Genomic DNA, 19,796 nt, shown 5'->3' with positions numbered 1-19,796 from the left:
CTAAAACACCTGGGTCAAGACAGGGTTTTTTAAGTAATGGTTTAATTACAGCTACCTTATAGGCCTGTGGTACATAGCCTGTTTCTAAAGATAGATTGATGATATCTAATAACAATACAATAATTGAACTTATAGGTATTAAGGTGCTACTGTTGATGATAAACTGCGTCCTGGCAGTGTTCCTGTGAGCAGATTTTAATAAAAGGGGGTAACGTTGAGTAAGGTGCCAATTCCAAAAAACTTTTTGCCATTTTTCATTTGATTCTTGGACTTTTTGCGACCTGACATGGCTGCAGAAAACTCGTCCAAATAGTCTGCGTGGTGCTGAAAAAAGTGATAACAGATACTTGCGTACATACAATACTGGATTTGGATAATTGATTATTTATGACGGTGGGTCATCGGTAAGAGGATTAATCCGGGGAAGGGGCAGTGGCTTCAGAACCAAGAATTAATATTTACACCTACTCGCTGCCATTGACGTAGCTGTAAAGTTTCTCTCTGGCTTCAACTTAATTTCATGGGTAAATATTTAGCCAGCGTTGCTCTTAATAGAAGCACGACAGCGTTTGATGCTCTATTATCTCTGACTTATTAAAGATACATTTACATGTGATTGTTGTTTGTGTGTGTGTACATTAAAACCCAGCTTCAACCGGGGAAGAAAACCAGTTTAGCCTCTCAGTAACAAGGTCCTGAGTTCAAATCCACAAACATCGGTTTTTTTGCCAGTCTATCTGATGCTTTCTGCAGGACTTATTAAAGGATTTTTTTCCCCCCAATTACATAGAAATGAAAATGCAAAATGCCTTTATTGCCTCCAGGCATAATTGGGAAAATCATTGGTTGTTTTTTCCTATTACAAATTTTAAATTCTGCACAAGTAATGGAATTTTCCCTCTTTCTGATTATTACTAATAGAATGTATAGAGTTTTTACTCGAATATTAGTTGTATTAAGTGTCTGATCAGTAAACTACGATGTACAGTTGCCGACTGTAGTTCTTTGGCATTGTAGGACTATCTGCCTCACTACACTGCACACATATACAGTGTATTATTAGTATTACTAGATTATTATTTTGAGCTTTATTATTATTATTATATTATTTTGAGCTTTTGGTTTACAGCACACAGTGGTTCGCTGTTTGAGTCCAATCTCAAGCAGCAAAAGAGGTGGAATATCTCGGTGGGTGTTTGGTTAGAGTTTAGGAAAAATTGTGTTTTTAGTGAAATGCTAATGAAAATTTGATGTCTGATGTCCCTTAAGGTTTTCTGGTTTGAACCAGACCACAATCCTTTTCTAACCTTAAAGGTTAAGGTCTGAATTTTTTATACGGTGCTTTAGTTACCACAAAAAAGACTTTAGTTTTTTACTTGAGTCCATTTCAGAGACTGTTGGACCTCTTTTTTTTTTTTTTTTTTTTTTGGAATTAAAAGGTCCCAGTGCAGCACTGATCAGTGATTTATTTATTTATTTTCAATAATCTCTGAACAAGGGCCTGGATTGACAGACGTTACAGTGAGTAGACACTAGTCTCGTTGTTGGATTTGTTCAGCTTATTGTAGAGTTGCAGTGTCACCAATTACAAAAGTGCATTCACACGACTTAAATCTACCTGGAAGGTGAAGCAGGACACCAACAGCAATGTCCGAGCAGCTCTGCTGTTTGATGCTGAATGCTAAAGGTGATACCAACAAGATAACACATTTGACATAAAGCTCCTCTGGACAGACTATGGCCGTGTCCCCTGTAGACACGAGCTGGTCATGGCAGAGGGTGCTGAGCTGAGCTGAACCAGTACTACGTGATCCCAGGACATAAGCGATGCCTGGGGCCTGAAGCTGAAGCTGACTGTAACAAAACTGGAAATGAAAATGTCCCTGTCCTCACACCAAGTGAGAGACGTGAAGCTGAATAATACTGTAGTCACAGAAAATGGATGTTGTACTGCAAATAATCGGATCAAATATTCTGGTAGAAAGCTGACGTGTTATCTGTGAGTCAGTAAGATCTCATTTGCAAATCTCACCAACCCACATTTTATTCACAATAGAACATAAAAAACATATCACATGTCGAAACTGAGACTTTTGACCATTTCATGTAAAATATGACCTCATTTTGAATTTAATGGCAGCAACACATCTCAGAAACGTTGGAACAGGGTGATGTTCGCCCTGCAGCTGTGATGGATGCAGCTTGTGGTTTAGCATCGTCTCATCGAAGGCCTACGTTGCCCCAAAACCTCTACTGTCATAGACCTGACTCTGGACTCTGTCCACCTTCCACCCGCCTTGCACCAGTCTACCCATTCACACACCCTGCCCTCGGTCCCCCCCTCCCCACATTTCCTTTTCTGTCTCTTTCTCTCTGGTTCGTACTCTTGCTTCCTGTCTCTCCCTTTTCCCCCCAGTTTCCCCGTCCCTCAGTCCTACTTCCTGTCTGAAGTTGCGTCCCTCACTTTACTCACCTCATCCACCCTGATTGATTGCACCTGGGTCCCTAACCGTCTGTTAGATCCTCGTCAGAAATCACAGAAACTGGATCCGCTGTCCCACATCCCTCTTTTCATGGACTCTTTGGTTGTTGGCTTTGGACTGTGGCTTAGGTCATTTCATTACTTTTCACTATTCCTTGTCTGTTCCCCTAATTAGCTTTGTGTTCACGCTTCTCAGGTTAGCAGTTCGCCCTTACTCTGTCTGTACGTGGAGTTTCTGATTTCTTGCTACCTGCCTTCATGTTCAGCTTTTGTTTAATCTGTTGGTGTATGTTGGCCTCCTAGTTTGTTTCACTCTCGAGTTCGTTTAGCCCGGTTTGTGTTCAGATTATTCTGTCTTGAATAATCTAATTATTGAGTTCCCACAGTTTTGTTTTTACTTCTTAGTTTTAAGTTCTTGTTGTTCACATCCTCCCTGGGTTAATTTTCAGTTGCCTTACGTTCTGCTGACTAAGTTCAATGAATTCTGCCTAAGCTGTCTTTTGTTGTCCTTGCTGATTTGGTCCATGTGTCAAACAAATTGTGACATGTATGTACTTTTCAGCATTGATGGAGCCTTTCCAGATGTTAATGCACCTCCATACCATCAGAGATACAGGCTTCAGAACTGTCTGCCGATAACAAGCTGGATGCTCCCTCTCTTTGTTAGTCCAGAGGACACAGCATCCATCTTTCCAAAAAGAATTTTAAATATTGATTCATCTGACCACAGAACACTTTTTCATTTTGCGTTTCTGGATCGCGTTCACATGTGGCTTCTTCTTTGCATGATACAGCTTTAACTTAATTTGTGGATTGCACAGTGAATCGTGTTCACAGACAGTGATTTCTGGAAATGTTCCTGAGCCCATGCTGTGATGTCCAGTAGAGAATCAGGCCTGTTTTTATTGCAGTGCTGCCTGAAGATCACGCACATCCAGTTTTGACTTTCAGCCTTCTGCCTTGCTCACAGAGATTCCTCCTGATTCTCTGAAACTTTAGATGATATTATACACTGTAGATGGTGAAATCTTCAAAGTCTTTTTGTCTTTTACAGACTTTTACATTGAGGGACATTTTTCTGAAATTGTTCCACAATTTTTAGATGCACTTTGTCACAGATGGTGAACCTCTGCCCACCTTTACATTCCAGACGCTGCCTCTCTGAAATGCTACTCTGATACCCAGTCACGTTACTGACCTGTTGATAATTAACTCATTAATTGTCGAATGCTCCATTGATTTTGATTTGCAGCAATTTTCCAGCCTTTTGTTGCCACTGTTCCAACTTTATAGAGATGTGTTGCTGCCATCAAATTCAAAATGAGCTCATATTTTCCATGAACTGGTAAAATGTCTCACTTTCAACATCTAATGTGTTGTTTATGTTCTATTGTGAATAAAATATGGGTTGAGATTAGCAAATCATTTCATTCTGCTTTTATTTACGTTTTTACACATCATCCCAACTGTTTTGGATATTCATGCTTTTCAACGACCCTCTAACTTCACTATTAAAATATGTTTCTGTTTCTAGCTGGAAAAACTCCAGATGACATCATGAAGGAGTTCTCATCAGGCGCTCAGATGATGTCATCTGGAGGAGTTCTTGAAAAGCAGGCTAACCATGATTACAAACTCCATATTGTGAGCAACAAAATGACTGAACTGAAGGTTCGTCTAAGTGATGTCATCTGGAGGCATTTGTCAGCTCAAAGCAGACAGAGATTTTGATATAGGGAAGTCAATGGGAAGTTTAATGATATTTATGTACATCTGCTACCCAAACTAGAACTAGAAGTTCCAAATCAGTAAAGATGTCCTTTGAATTTCAGGGACTGGTGACATGTTGTTCACACCTCCTTGCAGCAAACAGACTTGAAAATATATTTAACTTTCCTCGGTTTTTCTCACCAGTTTGATCCAACTCTATGTTTTAAGCTCAGTGCTGAGTCAGTCAACCCTAACACTAAATGTCAGTTACCTCTGTCAATTGGTGATATTCTTGCTTGAGGGCACATGGTCTGAGGGCAGATTGAGTCAGATCACTTTATGCCAAACCACAAATCATACAAATCAGAACATGGAAGCAGCTCCTGCAGAACTCTTGAGTCTGTGCAACAAAAGCTAATGAACTCATGCTTGTGAATGAAATGGCCCGGTTTCTGTGAATGAAATGTTAAAATGGCGTCTCATTCATTAAAAAGTGGCGAAGAGAGGGAGCCGTGAGTCATGCAGCCCCGCGCACAATCAAAGCTTCCTGCTCCTCAGTCTCCCTCTCTGCAGATGGACCTGAAACGGGCGACTCTGAAACAAGCCATCAACGCAGTCGACCGAGGTCACTCAAACACAAGTCATGTATCTGTCCTCACTGTGTGTAAACATCCTGCCTTTGCTTGCATTGTTACAGTCGGCTCTGTGGTTATGTAAGACGGAAAATATCATCTGTGCCTTCCATGTTTGCAGAGGTAAACATAAAGGGATTTAGAGCAGCTCATCGCATTTTTATTTCTGGGCTCAGTAAAGCATCCGTTTGCTTTGCAGCAATTCCGGTTTCAGTTTACCAGCATCATTTATCCTATTGATCAAGTCATTCATTTACGTACAGGTTAATTGTGCTGACGATTAGATATTGGTTCATAAGTTGGCACGATGCTTTGTATCTGGCGGCTTTGGTACAATTGAGTGGAAAAAATGTGCTTAACAAATGAATCACCCCCTTTTCAGGGACGGCTTCATTTCCCATCACATTAAAGGTAAAATCTGAAAATCAAAACGACTTCCCTAAAGTTGAAAGCTTGACTTTTGTCAGACAAACACTGCTTTGATTTATTTAGTTAATTTTTTTTTTTTTTTGACAGAGAAAAAGAATAAGTGTTTTATTCCAGCACTGTTTGGCTGTCTTGCTCATTTACAGAAGAAAGGGCGACTGACTCATCGAGTTTAAATGCAGGCGAGGCTGCGAATGCTGTTTTCAGGTAATAATGTAATAATGTTACTGCTGATCCATGTAGAACACTAAATGTTCCCAGACCTGCTGGGTTACTGAAGCACATTCATGTTATTTAAAGTTGCATTTATGCCTAGAGGTTGGAAATCAATCAGAATTATGAGAGAAAATCCAGAAAGTTTTTCTCGATCACATGGCGAGTTTGTAAATGACCTGTGTCACATGTAGGCCCCCAGTGCATTGCATGTGCATCTTGCACATCATAAATCATAATCTGATCAGTGAGCCGACAAGGCTGCTAGGTGAGGTCTTACTTTGGTAAGAGCCAGTAGAAGCTTATTCCGTGTTCAGACGCCAGCTCCAGTTTGCAAAGTGCCATAGTCACGTCTGGCACAACAACCGCTGGTCCCCTTCAGGAGGAGACGGGAGAAAGATTCTCTAATGTTAAACTACAAGGAACAAAAATGAACCTTTTTATACGGAAAATTTCTTCTGTTGCTGTAGTTCCATAAGTTACTTTTATATTTTTGTCATCGTGTGAAAAACCTTTTTATGAGCAGAGTTCACTACATAGTAGATGCAGCTGCCAGAGGGACTTTTAGATTATACCTGGATTTGATTTAGTCACAGTTGCATAAAGGCAGGTTATGAACTATGATCATTAAAGCTGTGTGATGTTTTGGCAATTTTACAAACGTTCAGCTGTTTAAACAAAGCAAACAAGAACCGTTTAAAAAGCTCAACACAACAAATGTTACAAGTGCTTCCTCCAAAATCAAAGCTAATGCAACTTTAATCGAGTGCTGCCGCCTCTTAAATGTATTCACTCCCCTGAACAGAATCGCTCATCAGAGCACACATGGTGATTCAGGTATTGTTTCAAGGACACCTGCTGCAACTGTGCTAGGGCTTCATTAGTTTCAGCAGGTGCGCTTGAGAAAGAACACGTCAAACACCTGAACTGTCTCAGGGTTTGTTTAGGTGTCATGTTTGACTGCACGAAGAGGTGATTGTCTTTCACGAACAAAGGAAAGGATACATAAAAAAGAAGCGAAGGCACTGAAGATACTGTGTCTAAAGCTGACACCAGATTTCTGAGGACGGAGGTGGAGAGAAACTTTGAGGGACTGCAGAAAACCTGCAGAAAGACTTGGTGGTAACAGGCACTGAGGTTTCAGATTGCACAGTAAGGGTTCAAGGCCAGGGCTCCAAAACAAATACCACTGACCCCAAAAAACCCAAGAAAAGTCAGCTCCAATGTCTTCAAAATTAATAAGCCACTGAAGTTTTGGGACCCTCGCTTGTGGAGTGATGACACAAAACCAGAACTTTTTGGGCTCATGGTTCAGCTGTATGTGTGGAGAAATAAGAATGAAGCATACGTCCAAAGAAAAGAGCCCCTGCCTGCAGAAGCATGGTGGTGGATTCCTGGCAGTGTCAGGACATCCGGGGACAAAATGTCAGACCTGGAGCTTCCACCAAGGCTTGGTTACAGACAACGTCCAGGAAGAGTTTCAAGTGGCCATCGGAGTCACCTGACTGGACGTCCTTCAGCGTGCGATGCCAAGAATATCAGAGGGCTGGAGGTCACTGCCCATGAGCAAGGAGCAAAGATTCCTCAGGACCACTGCCAGGAGCCGCTGCCTTGCTATGCATCATGTCTGCACCAGGTCAGAACTGCAAAAAGGGGGTTTTTAAAAGTTGCAATTCGTGTTGACTTTGCACCCACTCGTGACACTGGTTGTTTTGAGCTTTTTAAAATCGTTCCTGTTGGATTTACTCACTGCAAACAGCTATAAGTTTCAAACATTTGCCAAAACACTGCAACTGACCAGTGACAGTATGTCACAGACTTTCCTTAGATATAAATCAGTGTATTGCAGTCAGGTGCACTGACCACAGCGTTTGAAATAACCAATGACAGGATTACATGTTATCTCACGTATTTCTTTGGTCATTTTCTGCAGAAGAAGTGTGAATAATTCTTTAAGTGCACACACATTTTCTTCTATTTGTTTATTTGAAACTCGCCAAAAGCAGAGACATGGAAACAGACAAACTACACAGTCAACAAGTGATCTTCCTGTGATCCTGGCAGCGTCATTTCGTCTGAATAAACTTAATAAGGACATCCAGGTTATAGGTGGACAGACGGGGAATGTGTCACCCAGTGGCATTTTCAGGGAATTCGTACTGGACACACAAGTGCCAAAGAGTAGAAGTTTGTAGGTTGTAGCACAAACAGAGAACGGTCGGCTACTGTCAGCTCATTTCAATGAGAGCTCACTGTAGAGGCTGAGTAAAATAAGGACGGGGACACAGAAAATCGAGCTTTGACTCGCTTCAGGATGGTTGGGAGCGTCCCCCGACCTGGTCTCTGCAGTGTGTCCCACCCTCTGCACTGATTTTTGGACAGTTTGACTTGTTGACTTGGCTTCGGCCCGTTGGCGAGAGAGACCGCTCTGATCGCTGTCGAGCTCAGTGAATCCGCGCCCGAGAAACCGACGCTTGTACGACCTGTATGGCCGTTACCACCCATCCTCAGATTACATGCAGTTACAGCCGGCAGGTGGGAAAAGTAAGCTAAGTTACTGCTTTGAGTTCGTACAAACGTAATCTGAGGTCGTTGGTTTTCTCCTGCTCCTCCACACACAAGCATGCAGCACATGCTCATTGCTCCTCTTTCTGCGGTGGGACATTGTCTGTGCTAGACATCGGCTTGTCTTCATGGCTCCAAGTCAACTGTACTTCGTGGTTGGCGGCGCTGTTGGACTGGTAAGAGGACGAAACAAAGTGAACAGAGGAATCACTAATTGCAAGTCACACATCAGATGATTCTTGGTGGGGCTATAGCCCCCTCCAACCCCACCCTGAGGCCGCCAATGCGGATAAACTATAGCTGCACACGCCACAATGTAATCATTCAGCATTAAATAATTCTTAATGCTTTTCGCACTTCACAGAAATGATCGTCGTTGAGTGAACCAAGTAACGAGTAATCCACTACGTTCTGTTATTGTTGACTTTTTGAGGCTATATTTTGCCCAGCAACTTTTACTGGATGACTCACCCAAGGCGGCTGTTACGCATGACAAAAAGAAAAAAAACCCGAGAATAAGGTGGAGCGAGCAGATGGCAGGAGTCAGATAAAAAGGTGTTGGGCGCAGGGGGGAGCGACTATTTGAGACCACATGCTGCCGCGCACCGGGACCATGCAGATCTCCAGGCTGCTCAGCGGGACGCTGCTCTGCGCACTGCTGCTGCTGCTGCTGTCCACAACCGCGGAAACCCAAGTGCTGGACACCGAGTCCGAGGAGGAGCTGAGCCCCAGAGCCCTGCGAGACTTTTACCCGAAAGGTCCGAACCTGACGAGCGAGAAGCAGCTGGTAAGCGCGTGCACGTCTGCAGGCAACTTTAAATCCAGAATAATAAACTTTGGAGCTGATTTAGTTTTACGCCAATCTAAAAAAATCTTTAACACCCTCTGATTGATGGCTAAAGATGGGGACATTACAATGAACCAAACTCAATTCAGAAAAACATTTTTTCCTGTTATATATTTCAGCTATTTTGCCACTTTGTCTCATCAATCTGTGTATTTTGGGGCAGACTATCAGTTTCGTGGCTGTATTGTGCAATTATTATCATTTCTGCCCATCATCACGCACTTCTGCTGTCTAATCTGCCTCCTCGCAGCTTGGAGCTCTCCAAGAAGTTCTTGAAAAGCTGCAGGCGAAGCGACTGCCGCTGTGGGAGAAGAAATTTGGCCAAGTCCCAACGGTATCGTGTGTGTGTGTGTGTGTGTGTGTGTGTGTGTGTGAAATGACATTTTATTGACGCGTGGCGCAGCAGCAGGAGACCAATCAAACCTCTGCTCTCTCTCCCTGTCTGACAGTGTGATGTCGGGGAGCAGTGCGCAGTGAGAAAAGGCGCCCGGATCGGGAAGATGTGCGACTGTCCCCGGGGAGCGTTCTGCAACTTTTTCCTGCTAAAGTGCTTGTGAGCCTCGCTGGAATGTGAATGTAGCATTGAGACGGGAAGGAAACTGCCACTCGATTCCATTGTAATTAATGTTATATTTTTTTATGCTGCAGCCGAGGAGCAGGTGGGGGCACCTGCCCGACCCCCGGGAGACAGAACTAGTGGTTCTATATGTTTTAAAAGTGTATCACAGAAAACCTAAGAGTCATAAGGAGCCACAAAGGTCCTGTAAATAATCATAACCACTTTATGTCTGTAGGAAAACCACAGGATGATTATTGTGATGGAGTAGGACCAAACAACATAACTCACAATGCACCAGAAGCTGCAGCGGAGGACCACACACACACTGTAAAGTCTTAACAGCAATATTATGGTGATGCTTTGTCTGGGCAAACTGAAAATGTGTCTTTGGAACTTGAGCTGTTTTGTTTCGGGGGAATGTTTTGTGTATTGACTCGTGAAAAGATGAATAAACTGTGGATCATCTTGTTTTGTAAAGCAGTGGAGTGGATGCATGTTGTTTTAAACCTGGTCCAGCGTGAAGCCTCACGCACAGCAGCGCGCAGCGCGCAGCTCAGAAACACATCGGTGGGGATTTCAGGGAGGGTGGGACATTTCCTGCAGGGGTTTAGTTATGAGGCAGCCGCGCACATGCACTGGAGGACCTCTGGTCAGCTGCTCCAGGCTGTTGTGCATAAAAGAAGCTCGTGCATGTGCAGGTGACCTTCTACCCAAGCTTTGAATTAAACACATGCAGGTGTGTTTGGCCGTTCCACAAATGTTTTTTCTGCACGTTTCACAGTGTTTAGGCTTCAATGTGCAGAAATAATGTCTGTGCACAGCTCGTTTTGCCATTCGGCCACTGAACGGGGCCACGAGTGTTTGCTCATCCTCAACTTAGGGGAAACTGTTCTACACGTGCACACCTCCCCATTTGTCTGGTCACTTCTACATATTAAAAATGTTCAAAGCCTTCCTGTCAAAAAAAAAAAAGAAGCCATTATCTCATCATCTTTTAATTTGATGATTTTTGAAGAACGAAATGAAAAACAAATCTATTTCTTTAGCTAAAGAACTAACTCTCCCTGGACAATGTGAACAATCTTACGGAAAATGAAGAAGCAGCACAGCAGTAAATAAAATACTTATCAACCAATGTTCACTTTTCTTGTCGGTCCTTCTAATACAGTTTGAATACTTTTACACTGGCGTTTCTATGATGTGCTCATCGCACTTTACCACCAGTGTGTTGCACGCGCACATCCATTCGATAGTCAGACCCGCTTCAGTCTTACAGATCACTGACGTCATAACCGTAAAAACCACAGACTTGTTTTCAGCTGCCCGTCTTTGACTTGCCTGCCTGGAATTACAGGACTCTGCCTCCGTCTGTCCAGCTGGAATTGTGTCTTCCATGGATTTGTGTGCAAGTCTGGTTGCAACGGCAGCTTGTCTGTGAGTTTGGCACCAGTGTCTCTCAGCCCAGTGTGTGTTTTCCCTGGACTTTGCAGTGAGCCTGTTTTTTTTTTTTTTTGTGTTAATAAAACCAGTTTTCACCACCGGTCTGGTTGTCTACACATGGTCCTTGTGCTTTCATGTTTGGGACAGTCAAGGACAGTCTGCTACTGCAACTGTTTTCTGTCTTTTTGCAGTCTAAGTTTTGCAGCCTCTGTCCCTTGCTTGGCTCTTGGACAATAAACGGGAAACAGACACCACAATGTCATCCCCATCAAACCGGGTGTGAAGTATAAGTGCGCACATGAAAAGAGTATAAACTTGACTAAGGTGCCGATTTGCAAAGGGAGAATTCACAAAAGGAAACTCGGAAGTTATTTAGCCCCTGGGATTGTTGGACATGCTGCCCTGTCTCCTATTCCTCCAAGTCAAATTTAAAACCTGGGACTTTTACTCTGTCGTCTTCCTGCTTTCGTTAATCACTTACTGGATGCAACTAATAACCACCTGTTGCACTTTTGCTTAAACGAGCAGCTCATCTTCCCTCTAACATCGTTTCAGTGGCCTCCTCACTGATGTTGGGGTTGACTTTTGAATTTTGGTGGGTTGACTGTGTTTTTACAGCCTGGGAAGACTCACTGTGCTTATCTATTATCCAAACGTCCTTCCTGCTAGCTGTGTCATCAATAATGCACTGGAGACAAGTACAAAATGTCAACTTTGACCATTTCTCCCAGGCTGTGAGTATGTGTGTGTGTGTGTGTTTCCACCTGGGAAATCAAAAGTCAAACTGCAGTTTGTGCTGTTGATCAAACTCCCGTGTTTTTCCCGTTTATCCCGTCATTTCCTGGAAGAGCTGTTATCACCGTTAATATTTCACTGACACATAAAGGAACCGTGTTCTCATCTGAAATCATGTCTTAAACATTATGTTTAAAATGATACAGTGTCACGTCAGAACAGACACATGTTGGAAAAGGGTTGAGATTTTTGGCCTGCATGGAGTCAGCGGGGGTTTAATACGCAGGTCAGGACAATCCTGGTACACAGGGGCATTTTGGGCCCTTTTACTCCACAAATACTGATATCTGAACAGACTGACATGGATTTTCCGGAAGCGTTCATGGTCCACAGAGGAGGTCACTCTGTGACCTTCACTGTGCTGTTGACATCATCCGGCAAATCCTGTTTCTCTCTCAGTGTGTGTTGGGTGTTTATTCGGTCTGTCCACTGTCAGGTCTCTTCCGTTTGTTCTTGGGAGGGATTTGCTGTTGTAAATTATTATTTGAGGCAAATTGGTGATTTTATTCTTTACAAAACCAACCTCATTTGATTTCAAGGGCCTTCATGGCTGCATCTCCATCAGATTTGGCAGGGTCACGTCGTAGGCCGCTTGTTCCTGGACTGAAATTGTGTTAACTTTGCTGCCATGTTCACTGTCCCCAGAGGATAAACCCTTTTTTTTAAAGGACGCCTTCACTGATATTTAACTTAGTTCTTGTGATTCTAATTTGGGTAGAACATATATATATATATATATATATATATATAAATGTCATTCAACGTCCCTCTGACTTCCCTACATTAAAATATCTCTGTACTTCTTGCTAAAAAAACGCCTCCAGATGACATCACTCGGAGGAACCTTCAGTTCACTTTATGTCCTCTTGTTGCTTACACTACAGAGTTTGTAATCATGGTCAACCTGCTTTTCCAGAGCTCCTCCAGGTAAAATATTTTAATATAAGGAAGTAAGACGGTCATTTAAAGGTATTAATGTAATGTAATTAATGTAATTTGGTTGTGTTTACACAGACTTTGGAGGTTTTTTTCCTAAATGGATTTAGTGCCAATTAACATTGGGTCTTTTACCTTGTCTTCAAATGATGCAAACATATTGATTTAAGAGGCATAAGTGGTGCCAGACAGATCTCAAAAATTGTACTTGTGCTTCTTGTCAAACGACAAACAGTGACTGTAAATGTGTTTCACCTAAAGCTTTCATATAATCAGTTACGTCACGCTGTAATCGACATTTATGCCTTTTGAAAACTCCTGGAGAAATGTTATTTCAAAGGCCGCTGTTGATTTCCCTTTTAATTTATTGGTCACAAGTTCTTGCAGTGATCTTCAAAGAGAAGTTAAGAAATGCGTCGTTACTATTTCTGCTGCTGATATTTAAAGCGTAATTCAATCTTCAAAATTTTGCACATTTTAATTCAGGTTGGATGAAATCCCACTACCTTTGACTTATGAAACACTTTCCAATTTTGTTTTAACACGCTCGTGTTTGTTAGGCTGGAATGAAGCTTCTTTCTCAACGGCAATACTTTCTGCAGACAGTGAGGATTTGTTATTGATTTACCTCCAACTCTGACAAAGATTGAATTGTGTGGATAAGTTGTTGTTTTGTTTTTTTTTTTAAAGACATTGAGACGCATTAAACCTGCAGCAAACACCCACGGGGAGAAATGTCTGTTTGCATGTGCTAATTTGACAGCGAAGTAAACAATGACAGAAATGCTGAGACAGAGAGAGGCAGAGGATAATTGAGAGCGTGATGGATGGAGACTCAGGGCAGGTGACAAATGATGGAGCCTGAAACAGAGATTGTTCTCTGAGAATGACATCGTTGGGTGTAAACCGCTCAATACATGAACTCCAGACGACGCTTAGGGCAGTGAGGTTGATTTATAACGTGTAAGCGTTCATTCTTAGACACGTTTACTCAGTTCATACAGTCGTGATGGTTACGACTGTTGTCATTGCTGATTATTAGAGCAGAAAATAAATATATACATTTTAAAAAGAGAAGAGTCAGGCCATGAAAATGCAACACAATTAAACACAAGTACGATAAAAATTAAACAGACCTGGCACGATTGGACTCACCACTGCATCACCAACACTGGCCTTAGAATAAAATAATGTGCCACCAGGTTTCCCAGCTTTGCATCAAAATGAATGAACCAACTATCCCCTCCAGCCACTGGGACAGGGACATGGTGTTCAGTGCTACTGTTATGCAGACGACACACTCATTTACGTCCCTTTCAAGTGTAAACGGTGTGTTCAGCACTCTCTTCCCTGGCCTTCACCTATCAGCTCTGTCTTGTTCTTTGATCAGGTTTTTCCCTCCACTCAGTCACACACACCTGTGTCCCGTTGTAACTTAGATCTCGTGGTCATTTAAGACAGCGACTGATTCTCCTGTTCACCGTGTTGTTAATTTGGTTTTGTATTGATTGGAGAATTCTTTTATTTGTTTTTAAGTGTTTTCATGGTGGCCCACAGTATGTGTCTGACGTCCTCCTGCCGAACACTCCATCATGCTCCCTTCATCATCAGATCACTCACTTCCCTAAGCTCGTCCCTAAGACAAAGGAGGAAGCTTCGAGGTGACAGCACTTTGGCCAACTGTGTTGTTTTTTTAAGGTGCTTCAGAAATAAAGATGGATTGGATTTGATTGGATGTTGCTTGTTGTCTTCATAACGTTCGATTTTCTCAGCTTTACTCTAAAACTGCTAAACTTTTACCATGTGAAGCACTGTGTAACTTTAATCGCATAAAATATCAGCACACTCATTTGTTTATGTATAATTGTATATTAATAACAGAGGGCGACAGATCTTTATGCTTTGACCTTCCAAGTCAAAGTGTACTACAAAGAACCATGACAAAGGCAAAGTGCTTGAAAGTGCACTGAAAAAGTACTATTTAGTTTACTAAAATGTAATATACTGCCATGTTCCATAATGTACACAAAAATATAATATTAGGATTAAAAACAAGAACTTTTTATATAGCACTACAAGCAAACAAGTATTATATACCAAAAACAAAATACCTCAATGAAACAGACTGAGCACCACAAGCTGTACTGCACAGTACTGTAGTACAACTTTCCACTAAACCATCTCATTTAAACCCTTCTGTCCTCTAGTGGTGAGAACTGTGAGCAACATTTCTTGAATCACCTGAAATGATTCTACGTTCCATCCTGTTGTGTGATTGGATGGAAGAATATGCAAACACCACAGATGGGAAATCCGTGTCGTTAAATTGTAGTAGGAGCATTTTTTTAAATCAAACTTCAACAAAAAAAATACGAATTTTTGTGTTTATATTTTAAAAAAGCTCTCAATTGGCCTGAAATGCCAGAGCACTGCAGAAGTTAAAAAGTTGCTTAAGAGTAGATTCTTGATTACAGATACTGTGTGTTGTGTGATATTTATAACTCTGTGTTTTACTAAACTCATCTCCCAAAAGCAAAAATGTTTGCAGCAGAATCTTGTTTCCATATCAATTTTTTTATTTCATGCCTATTTATCTATTGCTGCTATTTATGTCAATAATTCACAGATTTAATTATCCAAATCAAATTCTTTGGAGAGAACACAGGTTTCTAAAAGATGCAGGATCAATCCATATCTCTGATTGACTGTTTCATCTGTGCGCAGCTTTACATGATAAACTTGATCCGTTTTACACTTGAGTGGCCTTTTTACAGGAAGACGTTGCAATAAGCACACGCTCCTGTTAAATATACTATCATGACATGTTCACCCACCACCACATTTGAGAAAACTTGTTTTAAGCATCAGCCACTCTCCAGATCACATCAGTGTTCAGATTGTCTAATGAAGCCAGAACATAATAATTGCGGTGCAGCCATGTGACGCAGCCTGATCGACTGCTGGAGGCGTCATGTTGTTAAAGACAATAGCTCGGATTTAACTGTGGCAGGAAGTTGAGCATGAATGTCACCAATATCCCTGAACGTTGATAATCATTTGATCTGGCAGTGCTAGAATTTATTTAACCATCACTAATGAGGAACTGAGTCATCCTGCTCTGTTGTGTCTGAACTTGCCAGTTATTACTGGCTTTTAAGAATTATAGTTGATACTTAGCCAAAGTTCTCCATGTTAAACTAGATCATTAGAATAATGACACACTGTCTTTTGTATTCATTGCACTTGGTTAAATTATGTTTATTTAAAAATATATATAGAAACAGGGCGACTTGTGTAAACATACAGTAACATTGAACAGTGTGAAACCTCAGTTTAATGAAATGCTGTTTAACTTCAACCGAGACTAGAAATAACGAAAAAAAATGAGAAATCACAGCAGCAAATTAACCCTCAAATCATCAAGTGTACACAGCATTTAACCGTCTCAATTATGAAACTTCAATTTTCCAATATAGTTTGGGTTTTATCATGAAGTAAATGAAGTAGACTTGTACCTCTGTGTACAGTATGCCGAGTACTGCAGTTGGCCGTGTATTGGAGAATACTAATGTTGAAAAGTGTGCACATAAACCATAACATAACACTCAAATTTTCAATACTCAATACTGTTAATTTAACAGCAGAAACTGTGCACGTTCGATCGGCGTCCAGCAGGTTACAGAGCTGTTTTTTTTACTTCAAAGTGGAAACTTTGAACTACTTACTGGACAAGTAAAAGAGAAATTATAATTAAGCTGAGGTGGCAGCAAACAAATTCACCCAGTCCTGCTCGAACGCAGTTACAGTGCGATTTCTCAGGGAATAAAAACGCAATTCCAACCTGCGTCAAGAAACTACCCCAAAATGCAAGAAGTAATGGATACAAAGAAAACCACTGATGTCTGACATCCAAAAGTAGTTAAAACTACTAAAATATTAAAATAAAGTTGGAATCGATCATTTATATTGAGCTGCTTTGATGCTAAATACCAGGTTTAGAAGAAGTTACAGTGATTCTATCAGTTTTTTTTTTTGTTTTGTTTTGTTTTTTACATCCTGCTACTGAAATCTGTTCCCTGGGAGAAAGTAATCAGAACTGTAAAAACGCAAGCCATTAGTCTGCTAGGTAACGTTTGAAGGAATAAAACTAAGATGCTAACTATTCAGCAGTCCCTCTAGTGACATGACCAGAACTCAACCTGTTGCAACAGGAAGAAGTAAAATGGGAAGTATTCTTAAAGGCCCCAAAAAAGTATTTCCATTTTATGAGTTAGGAAAATTATATTGACATAATGCAGCGTGTTCTACTATGACATTAAGATGCTTTTTTTTTTTTTTTTTTTTTTATTTTTTAATTCAAATGGTTTTGCCTTTATCAGTGGAGTTTTCTTCAAATTATAGCTGTCTGATGGCACATGCTCCAACTCCACACACTCTGTCACACTGTTGTGGGTTATATAACTTTGTTAAACTGAAAGTGGTTGAAACGCATCGTTACAGTACAAGATTATCTTTGCTGTTTACCACTGTGTTTTCCTGTTTTGGGTGATGTCTGTCCCACAGATGTATTACAATACCAAAGTACAGTGGAACTCCATCCTCTAAATTACTTAATGATCCTTGATGTTCAGCTGCATATGAGTCTGGTCCCGACACAGTCTTGAATTCCTTCAGTAGCTCCAGTCAGTCACTGCTCCAACCGGGATCACGGCAGGACAAAGTTCACAGTATGTCTTTTCTATGTTGAACCATTTTCTATCTGCTCGTCCTGAAAAGGGTAGCTGAGAGCAGGAGGAAAGCCCTGACTCCGAGGCAGTTCGTCCAACAACATCAAATCCTCCACATCTTTTCCTTTGTACCTTCGTCTACAGATCTTTACTGTCACCTTTCGCCCCTGAAAGACTTTTAGGGCTTCCTTAGAAGCCATGGCTCTGGCAGCAGCCTCATCCCTCCCATATCCGGTGCCTATGTAGACAGTCTGACAGCGTATTTCACACACGTGGCCTTCCTTCTGTGTGCGACCTACAGGGAGGCCTGTGATGTCCTTCAGTGGCACAAATACGCAGGTCAGGGTCTGTTTACATGACTCTACACAGCTCCGAAGTATTTCAAAATGGTCCAGGTTGGGACCAAATCCCCCTGCTGACACCAGCTTCCATGCCACTGCTTTGTAGAGGCGATTGAAGAAGGGCTGGTGCTCTGCTGGAGCCTGTGGAGGAGGTCCTGCTTTCTGACTCACAGTGCGCGCGGCTGTCTTCCCAGCAGGTCGACCGTCGGGCTCATTAGGCCCACATTTGGCTCTTTTCCCGCAGCTGTCAGCATTGGTCTCTGCACATAATGACACAACAAGCAGGAAAATGTTGACTTCACCAAGAGACAACATTTAATGAGGAAACAGCCTCAGGTGTGGGTGTGTTTAAAAAAAAAAAAAAAAAAAAAGCAGTGTGCAGGTAATTACACAGAAACCCCGGTGAAATAAAAAATAGCAATAAAATATGTTGTGGTCCATAACAAGGACCAGCAATTAGTGGGGATGCAGAGAGGCCTTTTGACCATCTAACTTATTCACAGCTTGTACAGTCGGATTTCCGAGGGTATTCAAGGTAACAAGAAAACAAAACCTCAAATAAAGCTGACGTATGATTTAGTGTATTGTAAATAATAATACAGCACAAAAAACAGACAACATAACAAAACTGCAGCTTTCGTTAAAAGAGTGTTACCATGTGTTTTGGGAGTTTTTGTGCTTGATATAGATAACACACCACCGGTGGGATATGCTGTACAACAAGATCAAATATTTTTGAATCCAACTCAAAATATAAATAAAAGAATTTTATGGATGAACACTGGTGTCTTTAGAAATCATAATGTTCACTTTTTTGGTCTAAAATGTAGAAACAGTAAACAGGGAGATTTATTTGCTACAGCGTTGCTGAAAGGTAATTTTTAATAGTGTGCACAAAATGTTAGGCACACATTCTAAACTAAAGCCATAACACGCAACCCCCGCAAATAAATGTGCTATTTAAAGTATTTCATTGTTTTTGTCGTCATTAATCCCACATGCAGATTTATAACAATGAATTAGAAAACATGCACAAATGTTCTATTATTTCCACCTGAGCAGTTTCAGTCAGATTTAGTAAAAACATGTATTGAAATACCAGCTGTGGCGCTTCGCTTTCCTTTGCCCATGAGCTCTTTTGTTGTTCTGTGAACTGGGGCGTCTTGGACAACTATCCCCTCGCCCATCTCCTTGATCTTGTCCATCAAAGCCTGTGGATAGCTGAGAAATGCAGGGAACGAGAACAGGTCACGCTTCCACAGAAGGCCCGGATGTTTGGTTTCTGAATTTAACTTCCTGTTCTGTGAGTGTGTCCTACCTGCAGCCAAGGAAAACGTGATTGGCCCAAGCCATGGACAGAGAGAGCAGCCTGTCCACGCTGCTGCTGGGGACTCCTGGCTTAACTGTGGGGAAAGCCTCCATGTTTCTCAGGATGAACTCCCTCCGAGCAAACCACTGTTTGTTGCTCTCACAGTAGCCCCTGAAAGTGTCGATCCACTGGGCCAGCTCCGGATTCTGGCCCAGATACTCTGAAACTACATCCTCTCCGCTCCTCTCCTCCGCCATCCCTGCAATACAAACAAACACAGGAAAATCCCAGCAAATCCACGCCGGCTCACTTAGTTGTGTGGCACCTAAATTAGTGCCGTTAGCTTGAATGTGGCTAACTAGGGCCAACAAATTTGGCAACGACGTGACAGTGGGCCTCACATGTCGCGCGTGTTCCGACGCTAACTTGCCAGGTTATTGTTAGTTAGGTTAAGCTAACTAGTAACGTTAGCGTCAAATGTTTTAGTGCCACTTTAGCAACTAACGTGAAGTCAAATAATACGAGCTAGTCGAGTGACAACATTTCTACTATAAGTCACGCTGACAACTACAACGTGCATTCAACACTTTAAAATAATGAAAACGACGATGATACGGGCGTGAATCGCATGCTATTGCCAATAAATACAGTCGACATACCAAGTGCTCGCTGCTGCGATGTGTTGCTAGCTAGCTACATGGCCGAATGATGACGCAAGAACGTAGGAGCTACCGGTTTGCGCGAGGAACTGCATTTCCCAGAAGAGCGGCGCCACCGTTCGCTTACGCCCCCACGGAGCTTGTTTACATGCTGA

General features: G+C 41.8%; 2 protein-coding genes across 4 annotated transcripts; one reads left to right on the top strand and one right to left on the bottom strand.

Annotated features, from left to right (window-relative positions):
* Positions 1-8,563: 8,563 nt before the first annotated feature.
* On the top strand, positions 8,564-9,911 carry cart3 (cocaine- and amphetamine-regulated transcript 3). 2 transcript variants are annotated; one of them, XR_010912004.1, is made up of 4 exons: positions 8,564-8,815; positions 9,126-9,209; positions 9,325-9,492; positions 9,670-9,911. XR_010912004.1 is itself a non-coding variant. In XM_067490549.1 (3 exons), the coding sequence occupies exons 1-3, from the start codon at positions 8,621-8,623 to the stop codon at positions 9,430-9,432; spliced, it is 387 nt and encodes a 128-aa protein (XP_067346650.1). In that variant the 5' UTR covers positions 8,565-8,620; the 3' UTR covers positions 9,433-9,911. The 2 variants fall into 2 exon arrangements, 1 of the variants encoding a protein (XP_067346650.1); XM_067490549.1 differs by having other exon boundaries at positions 8,565-8,815; positions 9,325-9,911.
* Positions 9,912-15,847: 5,936 nt separating this feature from the next.
* cdkn2aip (CDKN2A interacting protein) lies at positions 15,848-19,764 on the bottom strand. Of its 2 annotated transcripts, XM_067490519.1 has the most exons (4): positions 19,642-19,764; positions 18,992-19,241; positions 18,773-18,894; positions 15,848-17,933 (listed from the first exon to the last, which is right to left on the bottom strand). In XM_067490519.1, exons 2-4 carry the CDS (start codon positions 19,237-19,239, stop codon positions 17,344-17,346), a joined length of 960 nt encoding a protein of 319 aa, XP_067346620.1. In that variant the 5' UTR covers positions 19,240-19,241; positions 19,642-19,764; the 3' UTR covers positions 15,848-17,343. The 2 variants fall into 2 exon arrangements, with proteins under 2 accessions (XP_067346620.1, XP_067346629.1); XM_067490528.1 differs by lacking the exon at positions 19,642-19,764 and having other exon boundaries at positions 18,992-19,634.
* Between the last annotated feature and the right edge of the window lie 32 nt (positions 19,765-19,796).

Source organism: Channa argus, chromosome 2, assembly GCF_033026475.1.
Source record: "Channa argus isolate prfri chromosome 2, Channa argus male v1.0, whole genome shotgun sequence".
NCBI lineage: Eukaryota > Metazoa > Chordata > Actinopteri > Anabantiformes > Channidae > Channa > Channa argus.
Note: the sequence above shows the minus strand (reverse complement) of the source record. Positions and strands in the feature narration are given on the sequence as shown.

What these genes read in the sequence shown, in the direction of transcription:
- cart3 (XM_067490549.1), top strand. Translation starts at nt 8,621, where the DNA reads ATGCTGCCGCGCACCGGGACCATGCAGATCTCCAGGCTGCTCAGCGGG. An exon ending in TGACGAGCGAGAAGCAGCTG is followed by an intron (nt 8,816 to 9,125) that starts GTAAGCGCGTGC and finishes GCCTCCTCGCAG; the next exon opens with CTTGGAGCTCTCCAAGAAGT. An exon ending in AATTTGGCCAAGTCCCAACG is followed by an intron (nt 9,210 to 9,324) that starts GTATCGTGTGTG and finishes CCTGTCTGACAG; the next exon opens with TGTGATGTCGGGGAGCAGTG.
- cdkn2aip (XM_067490519.1), bottom strand. Translation starts at nt 19,239, where the DNA reads ATGGCGGAGGAGAGGAGCGGAGAGGATGTAGTTTCAGAGTATCTGGGC. An exon ending in CACGTTTTCCTTGGCTGCAG is followed by an intron (nt 18,895 to 18,991) that starts GTAGGACACACT and finishes TGCATTTCTCAG; the next exon opens with CTATCCACAGGCTTTGATGG. An exon ending in AAAGCGAAGCGCCACAGCTG is followed by an intron (nt 17,934 to 18,772) that starts GTATTTCAATAC and finishes CATTATGTGCAG; the next exon opens with AGACCAATGCTGACAGCTGC.